Source organism: Onychostoma macrolepis, chromosome 25 (genome assembly GCF_012432095.1).
Source record: "Onychostoma macrolepis isolate SWU-2019 chromosome 25, ASM1243209v1, whole genome shotgun sequence".
Taxonomy (NCBI): Eukaryota; Metazoa; Chordata; class Actinopteri; order Cypriniformes; family Cyprinidae; genus Onychostoma; species Onychostoma macrolepis.
The window spans coordinates 22294600-22314609 of record NC_081179.1 but is presented as its reverse complement, the minus strand read 5'-3'; the positions used below and the strand labels follow the sequence as shown (position 1 = coordinate 22314609).

At 38.5% G+C, this 20010-nt stretch overlaps 2 protein-coding genes across 8 annotated transcripts in view; both read right to left on the bottom strand.

The window, feature by feature from the left end:
• Positions 1-3727: 3727 nt before the first annotated feature.
• LOC131534323 (uncharacterized) lies at positions 3728-5666 on the bottom strand. 2 transcript variants are annotated; one of them, XM_058767155.1, is made up of 4 exons: positions 5148-5666; positions 4247-4418; positions 3912-4156; positions 3728-3764 (listed from the first exon to the last, which is right to left on the bottom strand). In XM_058767155.1, the coding sequence occupies exons 1-4, from the start codon at positions 5361-5363 to the stop codon at positions 3747-3749; spliced, it is 651 nt and encodes a 216-aa protein (XP_058623138.1). In that variant the 5' UTR covers positions 5364-5666; the 3' UTR covers positions 3728-3746. The 2 variants fall into 2 exon arrangements, with proteins under 2 accessions (XP_058623138.1, XP_058623137.1); XM_058767154.1 differs by having other exon boundaries at positions 3912-4418.
• A 7799-nt stretch (positions 5667-13465) lies between these two features.
• The window catches only part of kif21a (kinesin family member 21A), a 58797-nt gene continuing 52252 nt past the window's right edge, over positions 13466-20010 (bottom strand). For 4 of the 6 annotated variants that reach the window (XM_058767082.1, XM_058767085.1, XM_058767083.1 and 1 more), the window contains 2 exons: positions 18553-18752; positions 13466-17540 (listed from right to left, as the gene is read on the bottom strand). In XM_058767082.1, the coding sequence (XP_058623065.1) occupies positions 17450-17540; positions 18553-18752 (291 nt within the window). In that variant the 3' untranslated portion in view covers positions 13466-17449. Of the gene's footprint in view, positions 17541-18552; positions 18753-19778; positions 19972-20010 lie in introns of those variants that run through there. The other 2 variants (XM_058767086.1, XM_058767087.1) reach the window with 2 other exon arrangements.

The following is a 20010-nucleotide window of genomic DNA, read 5'->3' as shown; positions in this document are numbered from 1 at the left end:
TCTTTACCCCGCTCTACATGTGTGTTCCTGGCTTTCTTGTCAAATAAAGACTGTGAATGTGAATATCCCACATCTCAGCGCTCCTTCGTCTCCTCGTTCACGCACTGTAGCAGCCGAACCATGACAGAATATCGGACCTTAACCGAAAGTGAGCGGCTCCTTTTTTCCCCCATTTTGTTTCCATTTGTTTTTGAAAGTTACACCCTAGCCAGTCAAGCCTGCCGGCAGCGGCTCTCTCCAGCCCGCCGGCCACTCCAAAGTCTAGTTCGCAGGCCGCCGCTCACTCAAGCCCACCATCCGCGGGGAAGCCAAGCCCACCTGTCTATGAAGTCAAGTCTATCAGCCGCCGTCCGCAGGGAAATCCAGGCTGCCATTCGCGGCTCATTCAAGCCCGCCGTCCACAGGGAAATCAAAGCCGCCATACAGATTTTATTAAAGAATTATCTGATTTTCTATCAGAGTTAGTGCTGGCTGCAGATAAAGTCTTAATTGTTGATGATTTTAATATCCACATTGATAATAAAAAAGATGCATTAAGATCAGTATTCAGAGACATTCTGAACTCTATTGGGGTTAGACAACACGTGTCAGGACCTACTCATTGTCGAAATCATACTCTAGATTTAATACTGTCACATGGAATTGATGTTATTGGTGTTGAAATTCTGCAGCAAAGTGATATCTCAGATCATTATCTAGTCTTGTATAAACTCTATATAGCTAAAACTATAAATTCTACTCCTTGTTACAAGTATGGTAGAACCATCACTTCTACCACAAAAGACTGCTTCGTAAGTAATCTTCCTGATTTCTCAATTCTTCAGCATATCCAACAGCGCAGAAAAACTTGATGATGTAACAGAAACTATGGACTCTCTCTTTTCTAGCACCTTAGATATGGTTGCTCCTTTATGCGTAAGGAAGATTAAGGAAAACAGTCCAACACCGTGGTATAATGAGCACACTCGCGCCCTAAAGAGAGCAGCCCGGAAAATGGAGTCCAGCTGGAGGAAAACAAAACTAGAGGTATTTGGTATTGCTTGGCGGGAAAGTACCCTATCCTACAGAAAAGCATTAAAAACTGCTAGATCTGATTACTTTCCGTGTCTTTTAGAAGAAAACAAACATAACCCCAGGTATTTATTCAATACAGTGGCTAAATTAACAAGAAATAAAGCATCAGCAGGTTTTGACATTTCCCAACAGCACAGCAGTTATGACTTTATGAACTATTTTACTTCCAAGATCGATACTATAGATACACATCAGATGCACTATAGATCCCCTGAGGAACAATTCCACTCATTCTCTACTGTGGGAGAGGAAGAATTGTATAAACTTGTTAAATCATCTAAACCAACAACATGTATGTTAGACCCTATTCCATCTAAACTACTAAAAGAGGTGCTTCCAGAAGTCATATATCGTCTTTTGGCTATTATTAATTCGTCATTGTCATCAGGATATGTCCCCAAAACCTTCAAATTGGCTGTTATTAAGCCTCTCATTAAAAAAACACAACTTGACCCCTGTTACGGTGCACACAGCAGGGAGTAACGAGGAACACGGAGACGAGGATAAACTTCAAAATAACAGTCTTTAATGAGGACATCAGGACAGGGCAGGACAAGGCAAGGCTGAGACAGACAGGAACACCGGGGAATAACGAGTAGACCAGACAAACACTAACTAAACAGGCAGGAACTAAATACACATGACAATCACTGATAATTACTGAAACACGGCTGGACAAGACTTAACTAATAATCACACACGTAACAAGGACAGGAACAAGACCAAATATGGAAACAAGAGGCGGGAACACATGACAGACACGACAGAGCATGTAACAGTACTCCCCCCTCCCAAAAGGCGCGACCCGCGACGTAACAGTTCCACCAGGGAGGGGGGAGGGGGGGTGGGCACTCTGGAGGCCCCTCAGGACAAACATGGACAGGACACCAGGACGGGGACCTCCAGAGCGGAACAGACAGACGGAGACCATGGCAGGGCTGGGAGCTCAGGCGGCCGTGGCAGATGGTCTGCGTGGCCGTGGCCTCGGTCCCCTCAGCCCGGCCACTCCACACAGAACTCTACTACCCCCCCCCCCCCCCAAAATTTCCTTGGGGAATCCAGGGGGTATCAGGAGCCCTCCAGGGCTTAACAGACAGGACACTGGCCAGACACACAGACAGGACAGGATAACCCTCCAGGGCTAGACAGACAGGAACAGGACAGGGACAGGACGGGCCAGACACACAGACAGGACAGCCCACAGGAACAGGAAGCCCTCCTGGGCTAGCTCGGAAGCTGAGGCTTCTTCTGGGCATGACAGGGAGTCAGGGGCCCTCACAAGGTCCCTCAGCAACCGCCTCCACTTCCACGACAGGTCGACGAGTCTCCATGGACTAGACAAGACAAGGTAATTAAAATGTTCCGGTGGGCACGACAAGACGGCACTCCTGGCCATCACAGGTGGACTTGCTCCACTGGGACCCGGGTCTGGACTGGAGTCAGCGGCGTCCGGCGGGCTTGAGTCAGCGGCATCCGGCGGGCTTGTACTCCAGGCGGGCTTGCCATATGCGCTTCCAGGCGGGCTAGGGTGAGCCGCGGGCGGCGGCGTGAAGGGATCCGTGAACGGCGGGCTCCATCATCGGCAGGGGCCGGGGTGAGCCGCGGTCGGCGGGTTGGCTTTCCCCGCGGACGGCGGGTTGGCTTTCCCCGCGGACGGCGGCGTGATCTCCCGCGAACGGCGGGCCTGGGTGAGCCGCGGACGGCGGCGTGCAGGGAGGGAGCCGCCGACGTTCGGGTTGGCTTTCCCCGCGGTCGGCGGCGTGCACGAGCGGCAGCCCGTGAACCAGACTGAGGAGCCGCGAACGGCGGGTTCAAGACAGCCGCGGACGGCGGCGACGATTTCCCCGCGAACGGCGGGGTGAAGAAAGCCGCGGACGGCGGCAGACCGGAGGAGCTCGCGGCCCTGGACTCGATTCCGCCGAACTCCCACGTCTTTCCGTGGGCTAGAGCGGGAAGGACGAGCGGCGACTTCCATGCCTCGGGACAGACAGGAACAAACAGGAACCAAAAATAAAAGACTTAAAAAAAACGGAAAACAAAACGTGGTGAAGGGGCGCCGCTTACTGTTTGGGTCTGGTCTTCTGTTACGGTGCACACCAACATTATGAAGCTCCAGACTCGGAGCCTGCTGCATCCACAGTCCCGCACCCAGAGTCCCGCATTCTCAGACCCCTCGTTTTTCGAGACAGCGCCTCCTGCTGTTCGGAAGATCGTATAACACCCTTATCCAACCGCACCCAGATGCCATTGAAAACATTAGAATGCAGTATTACGGTCTCTTTTTATTTAAAGTTATCCAAATAAATATTTGCGTTCCCTGCTTAATGCATGTGGCAAAAAAAAAATCATTGTGTTCTCAAACTAACTAATTACCCAGTATTTATTTTTTGAGCGTGGGTGTAATTGAAAGGAAATTATTGATGTAACGGATTCACATACAGATTGAACTATCTTCTGAAAAATATTATGTGATATTATATTGCTACAATGTTTGTTTTTGTACAATGTTTCAAATTCCATTTTCTTTCAGTTCAACATATAATGGTCTAATTAACATTATACCATGCTAACATTACAAAACCTGTTTTTTGATATTTTGAATGTGAAGCAAAACTCAAATAATAGACAAAACACCAATAATAAACAATTCTGTACTTTATTTAACGATCGCCTTAATCACTGTCATCTTGCTGTAAAAAGGAGAAAGCAAAGAAAAAAGGAAGAAAGAATTGTGTTAGTGACTTTATTTTCGTCTTCAATTGCATTCAAAAAACCTCCTCATTTATAAGTCGCTTTGGATAAAAGCGTCTGCTAAATGCATAAGGTAAAATAATTACTTTCTGGTAGGCAAATGTTGCTTCTTTTCTCATTCTTTTTGCAATCACCCGGTCAAATTCCTCAACTTCAGCAGTGGGTGTGCCGTTACAGGCATCAGTGGCACTTGCTCTCTTAGCATGCTTGTATTTGCAGGATCCTAAATGTGTGATAAAATCTGGCTTCCTTAAAATTGTGGACTCGCAGTACAAGCAATGGTAATGTTGCTGGGTTCGGCAGGGGCGACCGCATCGATGTATGGTGTACCCTGGAATACAACAGCATACAATTGCACTGTCACACACAGTCTTATGATGTTTCAAAAAGCCAAAAAAAAAATGATGTTTGCTAATGTTACCTTCATGTTGCACTGCTCTGTTGAAGTGTCCTTTAACATGTTTCTGAACTTTGGACAACTTTGTCGGTTTGAAATATATCGGGGCACAGAACGGGCAGTGAAAATCACTGCAGCATTTATTACATTTCTGTAATTCTGGAAGTGATTTCCCCGTTTGAATTGTTATATCCATCTTCAAAAAAAAAAAAAAAAAAGAGAGAGTCAAACTCAAATTCAAAATTTAAGACCACCCCACAAAGCCCATAGTCAAATTTCAGTCAATACAAATTAAAACAAGGAACCCCCAAAAAAGGCCAAATGACACATTCTAGCTCACATGTTAATACCATAGACTGGTTAATACATAGTGAAGGCATAGCAAATTTGATTATTAGGCAACTGTAGCCTATGAGTTGTAAATGGCTGGCAACAACTTCATATCACAGTTAAATTAATATTGATCCATTTTAATACTTACGTTTTATAAGAACTAATTTAAGTAGTCTACATAAATTATATAAAGTAAAATAATTACTTCGGCATTAATTTGTTCAATTTATAGTTTTAGGAGAAAGGATCCGGTAATTAAAAAAAGGTAAATCTGATTAAATAATTAATGATGAAATTCTTTGATATTAACACACTTAATGTATTTAATTGGTCTACTTTAATGTCAACTAATTTTAATATTTTTTTTACAATGGCTTGTCTACAAAAAGTCCAAGGTTAACGTTAGCTATCAAAATATTTTCGGGGGAAAAAGGCGAAAAAAACATACATTAACGGCTCAAATTTTGTTACAAACTACCATTACAAATATTAAATAGACTGTTCATATGTTGGTGTATCGATGAGCTTTAAAGTAGTTTGATTAAAAAAGAAATCATTTTGACGAAATCATTTTAAGATTGACGATACTCACGTTTCGGTTATTCACGTGTTTATCCATGTGTTTTTCCGATCCAATTTGATAGGAGGCGCTGTCTCGAAAAACGAGGGGTCTGAAAATGCGGGACTCTAGGTGCGGGACTGTGGATGCAGCAGGCTCTGAGTCTGCAGCTTCATAATCACAGCAGGGAGGAACGAGGAACACGGAGACGAGGATAAACTTCAAAATAACAGTCTTTAATGAGGACATCAGGACAGGGCAGGACAGGGCAGGGCAAGACAAGGCAAGGCTGAGACAGACAGGAACACCGGGGAATAACGAGTAGACCAGACAAACACTAACTAAACAGGCAGGAACTAAATACACATGACAATCACTGATAATTACTGAAACACGGCTGGACAAGACTTAACTAATAATCACACACGTAACAAGGACAGGAACAAGACCAAATATGGAAACAAGAGGCGGGAACACATGACAGACACGACAGAGGATGTAACAACCCCAAAGATATAGTTAATTACTCAGCCAGCTGATTTCACCAGAGGAGGAAGCAAGACATTCCTTTCAAGTCACAAGCAAGTCTTCAAGTCATATCCCAAGTCCTTAAAGAGTTAAAGATAATGAGATAATTAAGTGACTAATTAAATGATGATTGTGCATTAGTAATGAACACCTGCTGTTATTGAGAATTACAGAGGATCAGATGTTGATGTTTTATTGGTTAAAATGATGCCACCATCATGGAGATCAGTGTTTGCTTTAGTTGGGCTCTTGACCCTTGACTTCCTGTGTTAGATCTCTCTCTGCAGCAATGCATGTGGTGTTATAAAGCAGAGAGGTCAGTGCTCTACAGTGATCAGATAGTCACCATGAGCTGGTTTGATTATATCCAAAATAACTTTTGTTTCTTTGTTTCAGTTATATGTTTAGGTTTTGCATAATCAACCCTGTGGCACTACAGCATGCAAGCAAAGTGTTTCTCTAATAGTTACAGTGCATTGAATGAACTTTAAGTCTATGTAATGCATAAACCTTTTTTAACTCCAGAACTTTTTAGACACACACAGACGTTAAAAACCAGCATATGAATCGCAACAATGGTGACAATCAACAAATGCTTCATGCTGCAATGCAGTATGAATAATTATTGTCACCACTGTTGAGGATCATATGATAAATGTTCATGTCTAAAAGCCTAATCTAAAACAGGAATTTTTTTTTCTCAATATTGAAGCATTATGGTGGTATTTTTTTTCTTTAATGAAATGTAGTTAATAAACCAAAGAAAGAAATACTAAAATCATAGTGAACGTAAACCAAGAACATTCATTCATCTAAAGCATAAACTAATCTGCTACTTCAAAAATTAAATTAATCTGTTTAATTCAGCATTGCACAAATGTTTGCTGTGAAACAATATTGCAATTGCTTAGAAGTAAATTTCTTTGATTTTCTAAAAGGCTCAAGAGCTCAACTAACGCAAACACTGACCACAATTATGGTGGCAATTTTATTTTTATTTACTAGTTTGATTTAATTAAAGGCTGTGGCTGTCAGTTGTGTTCTTGCCTTTCTCCTTTCTTCAGTGATGTTGATTGTTAACATCAGGTGTTCATTACTAATACTCAATCATCATTTAATTAGTCACTTAATTATATCATTAGCGTTAACTGTTTGAGGACTTGGAATTTGACTTGAGACTTGCTTGTGACTTGAAAGGAATGACTTCCTCCTCTGGTGAAATCAGCTGGCTGAATTCATGGGTGGAACAAAGAACACTCTTTGGCCCCTGGACTTTCTAGCCTGGTAATACCAAACTCTGCTACTTCGCTTTGCTTCGTAGACAGAGTCTGGAAGGGCATAATTGACAAGCGTTTACTTTCTTGTGGGGCGGCGCTTGCATAAGCCAATCACACAACGTTTGGTTATGACATATGTTATTTGCCAGCTCAGCCACCTCGAACTTCCGCTGTAAACACAGGTATGCAGCGAAAACAAAACCATTGAGCGAAATACCGGAGTGAAGATGGCTGTGAACGACTTTTGCAGATTATGTGAAGTAAATCTACGCATCCACGGTACAGACGATTGGTAACAGTTGATAAATTAAACTTTTCCCAAAACCTGTCGGGAGTAGGGCCACAACATCACCTCTTCTTGTTCGGGCTTCAGTTGGCAAATGCCGAGAATATTCTCCACAACAGAGCGAATAGCATCCATGTCTCCATGTCCGCTGTCGTTTTAGATTTCCCTAACCTACAATCTTAAATTCGGCACTTAGTGTCTACGTCACGGCTCTCAGCCCGCCCTCTGTTCGTTGGTTGGATGGCTGGTGCGGAGCCGGAGATAATCTGGGAGCTGGTTTGCTATATCAGACTGAGTATAGAAGCGAACTGAAATTGAGCGGAAGTACGAAGTCTGACGTAGTCAGGCTATGGACTTTCCACCTCTGCCCTTTTCTGTCAAAGATACTAGAAAAGGAAGTATCTTCACAATTATATTCCTTCTTAGAGAAAAATGGTATCTGTGAGGATTTCCAGTCAGGATTTAGACCGTTTCATAGTACTGAGACTGCTCTCATTAGAGTTACAAATGACCTGCTTTCATCATCTGATCGTGGTTCAACACTATCGACCACAACATTCTTTTGAATAGACTAGAAAACTTTGTTGGTATTAGTGTAAGTGCATTAGCATGGTTCAAATCGTACTTATCTGACCACAATCAATTCGTAGCAGTGAAAGAAGTAGTATCATATCGATCACAAGTGCAGTATGGAGTACCTCAAGGTTCAGTACTAGGACCGTTACTTTTCACGCTTTACATGTTACCCTTGGGAAATATCATCAGGAAACACGGTGTTAGCTTTCACTGTTATGCTGATGATACTCAGCTCTATATTTCTTTGCGGCCCGGTGAAACACACCAAATTGAAAAACTAACGAAATGCATAGTCGATATAAAAAAACTTGATGAAGAGTAATTTCTTACTGCTAAATTCTGAAAAAACAGGTGTTAATTTTTGGATCTAAATCCACCACATGTAATAACTTAGAACACTGTCTAACACTTGATGGCTGCTCTGCAAATTCTTCGTCATCAGTTAGGAACCTAGGTGTGCTATTTGATAGCAATCTTTCCTTTGACAGCCACATTTCTAGCATTTGTAAAACTGCATTTTTTTAATCTTAAAAATATATCTAAATTGAGACCTATGCTCTCAAAGTCAAATGCAGAAATGTTAATTCATGCATTTATGACCTCAAGGTTAGATTATTGTAATAAGGTAGAACAATCTACCTAACACTGTTCGGGAGGCAGACACAGTCTGTCAGTTTAAATCTAGATTAAAGACCCATCTCTTTTACCTGGCATACACATAACACACTAATACGCTTCTAATATTCAAATCCGTTAAAGGATTATTAGGCTGCATTAATTAGGTCAACCAGAACTAGGAACACTTCCCATAACACCCAATGTACTTGTTACATCGTAAGAAGAATGGCATCTACGCTAATATTAGTCTGTTTCTTTCTTATTCCGAGATCACCGTAGCCTCCCGATCCAGTCCGTATCCAGATCAGATGGTCACTGCAGTCACCTGGATCCAGTCCATATCCAGATCAGATGGTGGATCAGCACCTAGAGATGACTTCTATAGCCCTGAACGTTAGCGGAGATCAGGACACCTATGAGCCCCAGAGACAGATCCCCAGTGAAGACCTTGTCACCTAGACGGCTATCGGTATAAGACCTTGGGAACCAGATGAGTCCTTTACACAATCTGACTTTGCTGCGGTTGGAATTAAACTGCTGTTTCGTCTGGCCAGAGAAGAACTGCCCCACCGACTGAGCCTGGTTTCTCCCAAGTTTTTTTTCCTCCATTCTGTCACCGATTGGATTTTTGGTTCATTGCCGCTGTCGCCTCTGGTTTACTTAGTTGGGGACACTTAATTTCCAGCGATATCGTCGACTTGATTGCACAGATATTTAAACTGAACTGAGCTGGATGATGACATCACTGAATTCAATAATGAAATGACTTTAACTGAAAATTGAGTGTTTAATCTTGTTTTCATTTTACATTATTGACACACTATTTCCTATTTTGATATTGGAAAGTTGCTTTGACACAATCTGTATTGTTAAAAGTGCTATATAAATAAAGGTAACTTGATGCGACTCATGCATTTTCTAATATTGCCAGAAGTGTTTGAGGCCCACAAATGCCTCTAAATGTTGCTGTGGTTTTGATGGCACACAAACATTTTGATTTGTGTTTATAATGAAATTAGGTTATGCGTTCTCACACAACATCAGAAATGTGAGGCTAGAGTTCACAGGCTCCTGCTCTCAGTGTTTGAATCTGTGTGAAATCAGCTCAGGAGTCACACAGAACATTCAATATACCTCATGAACGTTACTTACAGTACAGTATATCTGTGCATTAGATGTGTCATTTATTTTAAACAAAGATATGCACAAAAGCATAACATTCCATAAATGTTTATTGTAGTGCTGTCAAACGATTAATCGTGATTAATCGAATCCCAATTGTTTGTTTTTAATGTAATATGTGTGTGTACTGTGTATATTTATTATGTATACATAAATACACACACATACAGTATATATTTATATAATTTATATTACATATAAATATATTTAATATATAAATATAACATATTTTCTTAAATATATGCATGCATGTGTGTGTATTTAGATATACATAATAAATATACACAGTGCACACACATATTATGTAAACAAAAATGTTTATTTTGGATTAACCGTTTGACAGCACCAGTTTATTGATAAGTCTACTTCTGGTTTCATTATCACTGAAAAACAAACCCTGACAGGGCAATCAGGATCTTGTAGGCTGACTCTACATTATCCCGCTTATTACATCAAATAAGTACATGAACTATTTATTTGAAATCATTGTGCACAAGAAAATAGTCCCGAGAGCTGTATAATAATAGTTTATTAATGTCTAAGAATGTAATTTAACATAGGCTGTGAGCTAACAGAATGATTTGGTTTGTGAGGTTGTGCCAGCAGCAGAAGCTGTAATATCATGCATATTTAACGCTCAGTGCTGTGAGGAAACACCCGGAAGTGTTTGTGTTTGTTTGAAACGATGATGCAAGTTGAAGGGTGTTTCACCAAAGACTTGGATTTTTTTTTTTTTCACTTTTTGTTGCAGCATAAAGAACCTAGAAAATGATTGAATAAAATATCATGGACTATTACTTTTTATTCAACATCAATTATCACTCAGTGGGTTATTTAACCATCTGTTTCAATGTCTTTGGAAAGCTTTGTCTTTCAAACAATTATGTAAAATGTGTAATGTAATGGATTACATTACTAAATACATATATATATATATATATTTTGTCATGTAATTTGGAATCAGTAACGGATTACAATTTGTAAGTAATTTACCCAGCTCTGTGTGTATGTATGCATGTATGTATATACAGTATATACAGTATATATATATATATATATATATATATATTATTATTATTATATAGTATTTTTACACAACTTACAAAGTTAGCAGAATTGAATATATATACTTAATAATAATAATAATAATCATCATTCAATCATTTGAGGTCACTGAGATTATAATTTGAAATAAATTAATACTTTTTTCAGGAAGAACGCATTATTAACACAAAAATATGAAGTATATATTTTCAGCATAAATAATAATGAGAAATAATGAGAAATGTTTCTTGAGCAGGAAATCATATTAGAATGATTTCTGAAGATCATGTGACACTGAAGGCTTTTAAAATATATTCACATAGAAAACAGCTAATCTAAATTGTATAATATATTACAATAAAAAAATATTAAGTATTAAAATATTTTAAAATATAAAGTAAAACATTTTAAAATATTACCATTTGTACTGTATTTTTTCATCAAATAAGTGCAGCCTTGCTGAACATAAGAGACTGCATTCAAAAACATCCGATCTCAAACTTTTGAACAGTATACTTCAAATAATAGAATTATTAATACAAACTATAACCCTGTGTTGGAAATGCAAATTAAACAGTCTCTTAAATAATATGAGATCATAAAACTCTTAACGAAATAATATCATTCTGATGATTGTTATATATTCAGCTGAACATGGTTTTGGAGAAGAGCATGTCGCACTGCAGGACTCGCTGTGGCATTTCATGTCACCGCTTTATACTTTCACCATCAATAATTGATGCGTTCAGCTGAGCAATGACAATGGGATGATGCCGCGTTTCTCTCTGTGTTTTGACATTTGCGGCCAAACATAAAAGAAAGTTTCTTTGGAAAAGCGAATATTTGTCAGAGGCAGCCAGAGGTGATAAATATTTGAATGTGGTTTCCAGGCGTGTATTAAGAGGTCGAGTCACAGAGCAGAGATCCTGACGCAGCTCTTCTGCAGAGGCAGGTGCGCAAACTTCAGGAGGACGATCAGCGATTAAAACATCACGCAACAACAGAAGAACAGACAGGATGGAGCACACAGAAACACACAAACCACTGAGACACGGTTAACTGATGAGTGACTGCTCGCACACACACACACACACACACACACACACACACACGTTTGTTTTTTTGAAAAGTGGGGACATCCCATAGGCATAATGGTTTTTATACCGTACTACACCTAACCCTATCCCTTACAGGAAACTGTGCGCTATTTCAGATTTTCAATACACTCCATTCTGTGTGATTTATAAGCGTTTTGAAAAGTGGGGAGATGGGGTAATGTCCTGAAAAGTCACCTTCTCCTTGTAATACCTGTCATACCCTTGTCATTATACAAATTTATGTCCTCATTTGTCACAAAAACATGCGCACACACACACGCACACACTACACACTAACACACACACTACACACACTACACACAGCGCTCTAATGCAGACTGAGCTCTTATCATGCTGCGCTCTAGTGGCCTGTAAAAGTGAGGATTTGCTTTAAAGACACAGTTCACCTGGAAATATTTAAATGATTCAATTAAAATTTCATTTAGTCCCTGTTACTAACATTTAATATTTTTTAATAATAATTTTCAGAATTACTCCAGTCTTCAGTGTCACATGATCCTTCAGCAATTAGTCTAATATTCTGATTTGCTGCTCCATCATTATAAATTATTAGCAGTGTTCACTTATTAATAATGGTTCTTATTAAGGTTAAAAAAATATTTTTTGCTGCTTAGCATTTTTGTAGCAACAGTGATGCATTTTTCAGTATTTTTTTTTTTTTTTGATAAATATGAAGTTGAAATGAACAGCATTTATTTGAAAGAGAAATCTTTTTAAACATTATAACCATTTTTATTTTCAATTTGATCAATTTAATGCAGTCTTGTGAATAAACTATTAATTTATTACATTTATTTTACTTTTTACCTCAAATCTTTGAATGGTAAATAAATAAATAAATAAAATAAATAAATAATTAAAAAAAAAAAAAAAAAAAAGTGTTTCCAAAAATAAATAACAAACAAACAAACAAAGACCAAATACAAAAATATTAATTAAATAATTATTCATTTCTTTCATTTACATTTATGCATTTGGCAGACGCTTTTATCCAAAGCGACTTACATTGCATTCAAGTTATAGTTTTTACATTTTATCAGCTCTTGCTTTCCCTGGGAATCGAACCCATGATCTTGGCGTTGCTAGCGCCATGCTCTACTATTTGAGCTACAGGAAAGCTTTCTTTTCTTTTCTTTTTTTTTTTTTGGATCAAACTTATGAAAAATAAATAAGTAAATAAATAAACAAATCAACATTGATAAGAAGTGTTATTATTATCATCAATAATATTATTATATTACACCAAATCAGCACATATACATGGATCATACAAGCAGTTGACAGAATGCTATATGAAAATGAAAATTTTGCATTAAAAAATTATTCGGAACTTGTTCAAATAAATCTTTTTAAAATCTAAAATTTATTTTTTTAGAAATGTATAATGTATATGTATATGTATATATATATATATATATATATATATATATATATATATATATATATATATATATATATATATATATATATATATATATATATATATATATATATATATATATATACACACACACACACACACACACACACACACAGAGAGAGAGAGAGAGAGAAAAACATGACAATCAGAATCTTCGCAATTTTTCATCTTCATATAGGAAGTTCTGTGAACTACTTTTATGAAAAGTTTTGGAGATGGACAGCTCTTATACCATCTATTTGAATGAATAATACAATAATCACAATTTCCCATTGAATGAACACAGCTGCACTTCAAGAGTAGTTTTTGACAGATGACATTTAATTCATTTGACATCTGACATTCAAATCACTATTGGGTCGCCATTGTGTTGACAACCAAACCTCCAGAGTAAATCTCACACGTCATCGATACAGAAAGCCAAAGCGTGGCTGGAGAACTAAGAGCATTAAACAACGGCTTACAAAAGCGTTCAAGTCAGTCTTCATATGTTTATTTGACCGAGCACAATGCTGTGGGACAGTCTGACATGTAAACTAGCACATTTAGTGGAGGTGTGGGAGAAGCACTGCTCTACAGAGATGAGCACAGGCACGAGTTATTCTCCTCTCACGGCTCCATACAGGAGATAAATATACACAACAGTATCTAGTGTGTTTATCTGAATGCTACACGGACCCAATACACATGAGTGAACAGCGGCGAGAAAGAGGTTCATGGAGTGACAGCAACACAGAACGAGTGTGAGGAGAGAGATGTGTGACACAGAGCTGCTGTACACCGAGAGAGTAAATATGTGATATTACTTTGGTCACCAAATGATTAAACGGTGGCCGTACTGACACCAAACATGAGCTCACTTAAGGTCATGGTGATTCCAGTTGGTTGAAAAGAGAGAAAGAAAAAAAGAGGGTCATAGTTCAACCTCAAAAAAAAAAAAAAAAAAAAATGGAATTATTGGAATTACTTTCATAACTTTCCCCCCCATTTTCTCCTCAAATGTTAATTACTTACTGTAATGGGTTGGGATATTTGACACAATTCCAGAATAGAATATACTTTATTGTCCCATTGCTGGGAAATTTGTTTTGAACACCATGGCCTGGCCAATAAACAACTAACATCTCACGCAACACAGTACACAACACTGCAAAAATAATAAAGCTTGCAGCATCCAATCTCAGTTTTGAGATTTCCTATTTAAAATTTTGACTGCAGTTGGTACAAAATAATTTTAATAATGATTAGATTTATTTCCTATTCTAGATTAGATTAGTTCTCATTCTCAGTGGTGATTGTTATACAGTACCAATACAGTATTTACGGTATAATAAAACTACTACTATTATTATCTAATAAATACAAGTGTATATACAGTGGAAAAAAATAAAAAAATTGATCCCCTGCTGATTTTGTATGTTTACCCACTGATAAAGAAATGATCAGTCTATAATTTTAATGGTTGGTTTATTTTAACCGTGAGAGACAGAATAACAACAAAACAATCCAGAAAACATCATTTCAAAAAAAGTTATAAATTGATTTGCATTTTCATGAGTCAAATAAGTATTTGATCCCCTATCAATCAGCAAGATTTCTGGCTCCCAGGTGTCTTTTATACAGGTAAGGAGCTGAGATTAGGAGCGCTCTCTTAAAGGGAGTGTATAACCTGTATAAAAGACACCTGTCCACAGAAGCAAATCAATCAATCAGATTCCAAACTCTCCAGCATGGCCGAGACCAAAGAGCTGTCCAAGGATGTCAGGGACAAGATTGTAGACCTACACAAGGCTGGAATGGGCTACAAGACCATCGCCAAGCAGCTCGGTGAGAAGGTGACAACAGTTGGTGCGATTATTCGCAATTGGAAGAAATACAAAATAACTGTCAATCTCCCTCGGACTGGGGCTCCATGCAAGATCTCACCTCGTGGAGTTTCAATGATCGTGAGAACGGTGAGGAATCAGCCCAGAACTACACGGGAGGATCTTGTCAATGATCTCAAGGCAGCTGGGACCATAGTCACCAAGAAAACAATTGGTTACACACTACACCGTGAAGGACTGAAATCCTGCAGCACCCACAATGTCCCCCTGCTCAAGAAAGCACATGTACAGCCCGTCTGAAGCTTGCCAATAATTCAGAGGAGAACTGGGTGACAGTGTTGTGGTCAGATGAGACCAAAATCCAGCTCTTTGGCATCAACTCAACTCGCCGTGTTTGGAGGAGGAGGAATGCTGCCTATGACCCCAAGAACACCATCCCCACCGTCAAACATGGAGACGGAAACATTATGCTTTGTTGGTATTTTTCTGCTAAGGGAGCAGGACAACTGCACCGCATCAAAGGGACGATGGACGGGGCCATGTACTGTCAGAGCCAGGGCATTGAAAATGGGTTGTGGATGGGTATTCCAGCATAACAAGGACCCAAAACACACGGCCAAGGCAACAAAGGAGTGGCTCAAGAAGAAGCACATGAAGGTCCTGGAGTGGCCGAGCCAGTGTCCAGACCTTAATCCCATAGAAAATCTGTGGAGGGAGCTGAAGGTTCGAGTTGCCAAACGTCAGCCTCGAAACCTTAATGACTTGGAGAGGATCTGTAAAGAGGAGTGAGACAAAATCCCTCCTGAGATGTGTGCAAACCTGGTGACCAGCTACAAGAAACGTCTGACCTCTGTGACTGACAACAAGGGCTTTACCACCAAGTACTAAGTCATGTTTTGCGAAGGGGTCAAATACTTATTTGACTCATTAAAATGCAAATCAATTCATATCTTTTTTGAGATGTGTTTTTCTTGTTGTTATTCTGTCTCTCACTGTTCAAACAAACCTACCATTAAAATTATAGACTGATCATTTCTTTGTCAGTGGGCAAACGTACAAAATCAGCAGGGGATCAAATATTTTTTCCCCACTGTATTAGGGATGGAACAATTACTGGTTTGATGATAAATCATGATAAAATTCCCCACTGTTAGTATTACCGTTTAATATTTTAATGATCACTAAACCGTTTTCGATTACCACAGTTTGAACAACTGAGGATGAACAGTAAATACTGTTCAGCATAAAGCAAAGTTTTCAATAACATATGAGTCTCACATGCGCACAACACGCAGAGTAGTCTCGTTTTGTGTGAAAACATGGCGGAAGCTGGGAGGTTTTAAAAGAGTGCTGAGGGAATTATACAAATGAATATGAATGAGTTAATTATATGAATGTACCTCTGAAGGTTCTGACTGTCTTCAGAAAAGATTTGATGACATTTTGTTTTCATCTTTGCTTCTTGTAATACCGAATAAAGTAGTGTTTTTAATTGCAATGCTGCTTTGTCTACAGAGGTTACGAGAATCAGCTGTAATTCTGCTGCTCCATAAGCGCCACCTAGTGTCAGAGTTTGGATTTACAGAAACATTTGCCATTTTTCATTTGTTGTTTGTTGATTTTAAATATAAAACTTGGTGAAACAATTTATGTGTTACTTTTGAAATTTCCATTTTAACAATACCGTAATAATACTGATAACCGTGATAATTTTGGTCACTATAATCGTGATTTCAAAATTTCATACCATTACATATCTACAGTATTGACAGACAGACAGATAGACAGATAGATAGATAGATAGATATGCACAAGGTAATGACAATTAGATTTTCTTTTCTATTATAGTAATAAGAATTGTGGGGGAAAATACGCATGATTGGCATAATGCAAAAAACAAACAAACAAAAAAAAAAAACCTATTAATGTGTCTTTTTTAATGTATTTAAATAGCCTTCATGCAAAATTACTTTTTGTAATATTTTGAGGTGAACTATGACCTGGATATGTTATAGTGAGATTCACCCAGTTAGTCCTTAGACTCTCTAGCGCTTCATAATGCTCCATGAACCAGAAAACTGAAGCCAGCTACAGGAGATCCGGTTCCTCTTCCTCAAACGTCCTACAGAACTCTACATCAACATGACTGTTTTCACTGCCATCTTCTTGATTGTTAGAATTAACCAGCTGACAGGGTTATTGTAAGGACAAAGAGCTTTATTTATAGCATGTGACGTTGACTTCACCTAATTGTGGGGCATCACTAAAGACGCAATGAACTCTGGGAAACGTCCAAACGAACCATAGTGAGAAGATTCCGATTCGAGCAGATTCTGTCGGGATGTGTGTGGTGGATGTCAACTGGATATCCATTTTTTATTAGTGGGGTCAAAGTGCAAATGTCTTTGGCAGCTGCGTTACCGTGGTAACACTGCAGTTGAGTTGGCATTGAAGGAGTCTTCAGTTACTGACGCCTTCGTCAATCGCGTCGGCCACATCTGCGGCGGCATCCAGACTTCCTCTGGCACGCCAGATCTTCACTGTGCGGTCACTGCAGGGTGAAGCCAGATGAGTGTCAGAGTGAACACGTGTAACGGAATTGTAAAGAATGTAATAATAATAGTTCTGATTCCACTTTTATGCAACAATCCGGGATCCTAGCAGTGTGCTTTAGTATTTTTGAGGAGGAAACCCCTCCAAATAATGAATCATTACTGTATACAAAATAAATACATATAACTAAAATACTAAACATAATATTTATTGTAACAGTTTTTGATTTATTTATATTTGAAAAAAATATATAAATTATTTATTGAGCCCCATTTATTACAACAAATCTTACACATTTAATATAAATCTTTAAGTAATAGTCAGTAATAACACTGTCAGACCCACCAGTTCATGAGTCTTGGTGACCAATTAACTAAAAATAACCTTTTTTTAATTGAATCAATGGTCATGCTGTATTGTTGTAGTTTCTGTCACATCAGTGTTGTCTTAGTATCATTAAGATACTATAGTTTGCATTAATGTTTAGAATTAGTTTTTAGTTTTATATTTTCTGTTTTAATTTCAGTTAAAGTTTTAGAAAATTTGGTTGTGTGTTTTATAAATATAGTTTGAATTAATTTTCATTACAGATTCAGTTTGTTATTTTTGTTAAAATAAATTAAAACGAGACTTGAAAATACATGGTCCATTTCAGTCAACTGACTGAAAACTTTCAATTCTTGTGCATTAACACTCAAAAATGGTCATGGAAGTCTCCTCATGGCAACTGACACGCGTTAAAATGTTTATCATCGTTTATTACCATGATTTACTCGGTTATGTTGGTGCATAAATCTTCGTGTTAATATAGTGAAAAATATATGGAAAGACCTTTAATGTATTTTACTTTGAATCTACTTTGGAACAATAGCTGTTAAAATGAGGGTTCTCTTGATTTCAGAGCAAATGACCCAGTTCAGCTCCAATATGCACTATTTATTTCTGAATTAGAACCAGTTCATGATTCCCAGTCGCAGTTTGATGTGTGTGTGTGTGTGTGCAACACTCACTCTGATGCGGTAAACAGATGGCTGCTGTTGGTCGAGATGCTGTTGATGGGGCTCTCGTGGCCTCTGAGTTCTCCGAGCGGACTCAGGGTGTCCGTGTGCCAGAGTTTGAGAACTCCTCCTCTACAGCCGCTCAGCAGCATGGGAGACGCCGGCACGACACCCAAAGCACAAACCCAGTCACGATGAGCGTTGGGTACCTGCTGTAGGACAACCAACATGTCAACTCATCAAATCCTGGACAAACACAAACACAGTTTGAGCCCTGATTGATTCACTTCCTGATGAGGTAATTAGCTTCTTCCTGATCTCATCCTCAGCGCTGATTAATCAACTGATTGGCTAATTGTCCTTGTGGAAGCTACTACACTTGCATTATAATGTTGCTAGAGTTGCTCCAAAAAGTATTTGGACACTTAAGCCACACTTTAGAATAAATGTGAATTTAATTTGTGTGTGTACATATTTTTTTTTTTTTTAAATAAAAGTCAAAATTGACAGCCTTGACAACCTTGGAGACACAAAATAAAAATTATGACATAAAAAGTCGAAATTATGACAAAATCATAATTATGAGATAAAAAAGACGCAATTTTGAGATTTTTTTGTACTTGGCGGAAATGGGCTATCATACGTATTCGCATCGCAACAACTCTGTTTTTCCATCTCCAACTAATATTAAGACTTGTTATGCTGTTTAAGACTTTTACGGCCTTAAATTTTCTGTTTTAATTTCAGTTAAAGTTTTAGAAAATTTGGTTGTGTGTTTTATAAATATAGTTTGAATTAATTTTCATTACAGATTCAGTTTGTTATTTTTGTTAAAATAAATTAAAACGAGACTTGAAAATACATGGTCCATTTCAGTCAACTGACTGAAAACTTTCAATTCTTGTGCATTAACACTCAAAAATGGTCATGGAAGTCTCCTCATGGCAACTGACACGCGTTAAAATGTTTATCATCGTTTATTACCATGATTTACTCGGTTATGTTGGTGCATAAATCTTCGTGTTAATATAGTGAAAATATATGGAAAGACCTTTAATGTATTTTACTTTGAATCTACTTTGGAACAATAGCTGTTAAAATGAGGGTTCTCTTGATTTCAGAGCAAATGACCCAGTTCAGCTCCAATATGCACTATTTATTTCTGAATTAGAACCAGTTCATGATTCCCAGTCGCAGTTTGATGTGTGTGTGTGTGTGTGTGCAACACTCACTCTGATGCGGTAAACAGATGGCTGCTGTTGGTCGAGATGCTGTTGATGGGGCTCTCGTGACCTCTGAGTTCTCCGAGCGGACTCAGGGTGTCCGTGTGCCAGAGTTTGAGAACTCCTCCTCTACAGCCGCTCAGCAGCATGGGAGACGCCGCACGACACCCAAAGCACAAACCCAGTCACGATGAGCGTTGGGTACCTGCTGTAGGACAACCAACATGTCAACTCATCAAATCCTGGA

Bases quoted from the DNA above. Each gene is read 5' to 3' on its own strand.
- LOC131534323 (XM_058767154.1), bottom strand. From the start codon at position 5,363: ATGTCCTCATTAAAGACTGTTATTTTGAAGTTTATCCTCGTCTCCGTG. The intron at 4,419-5,147 runs GTGAGTATCGTC...TTTTTTTTGAAG, and splicing joins AACACGTGAATAACCGAAAC to ATGGATATAACAATTCAAAC.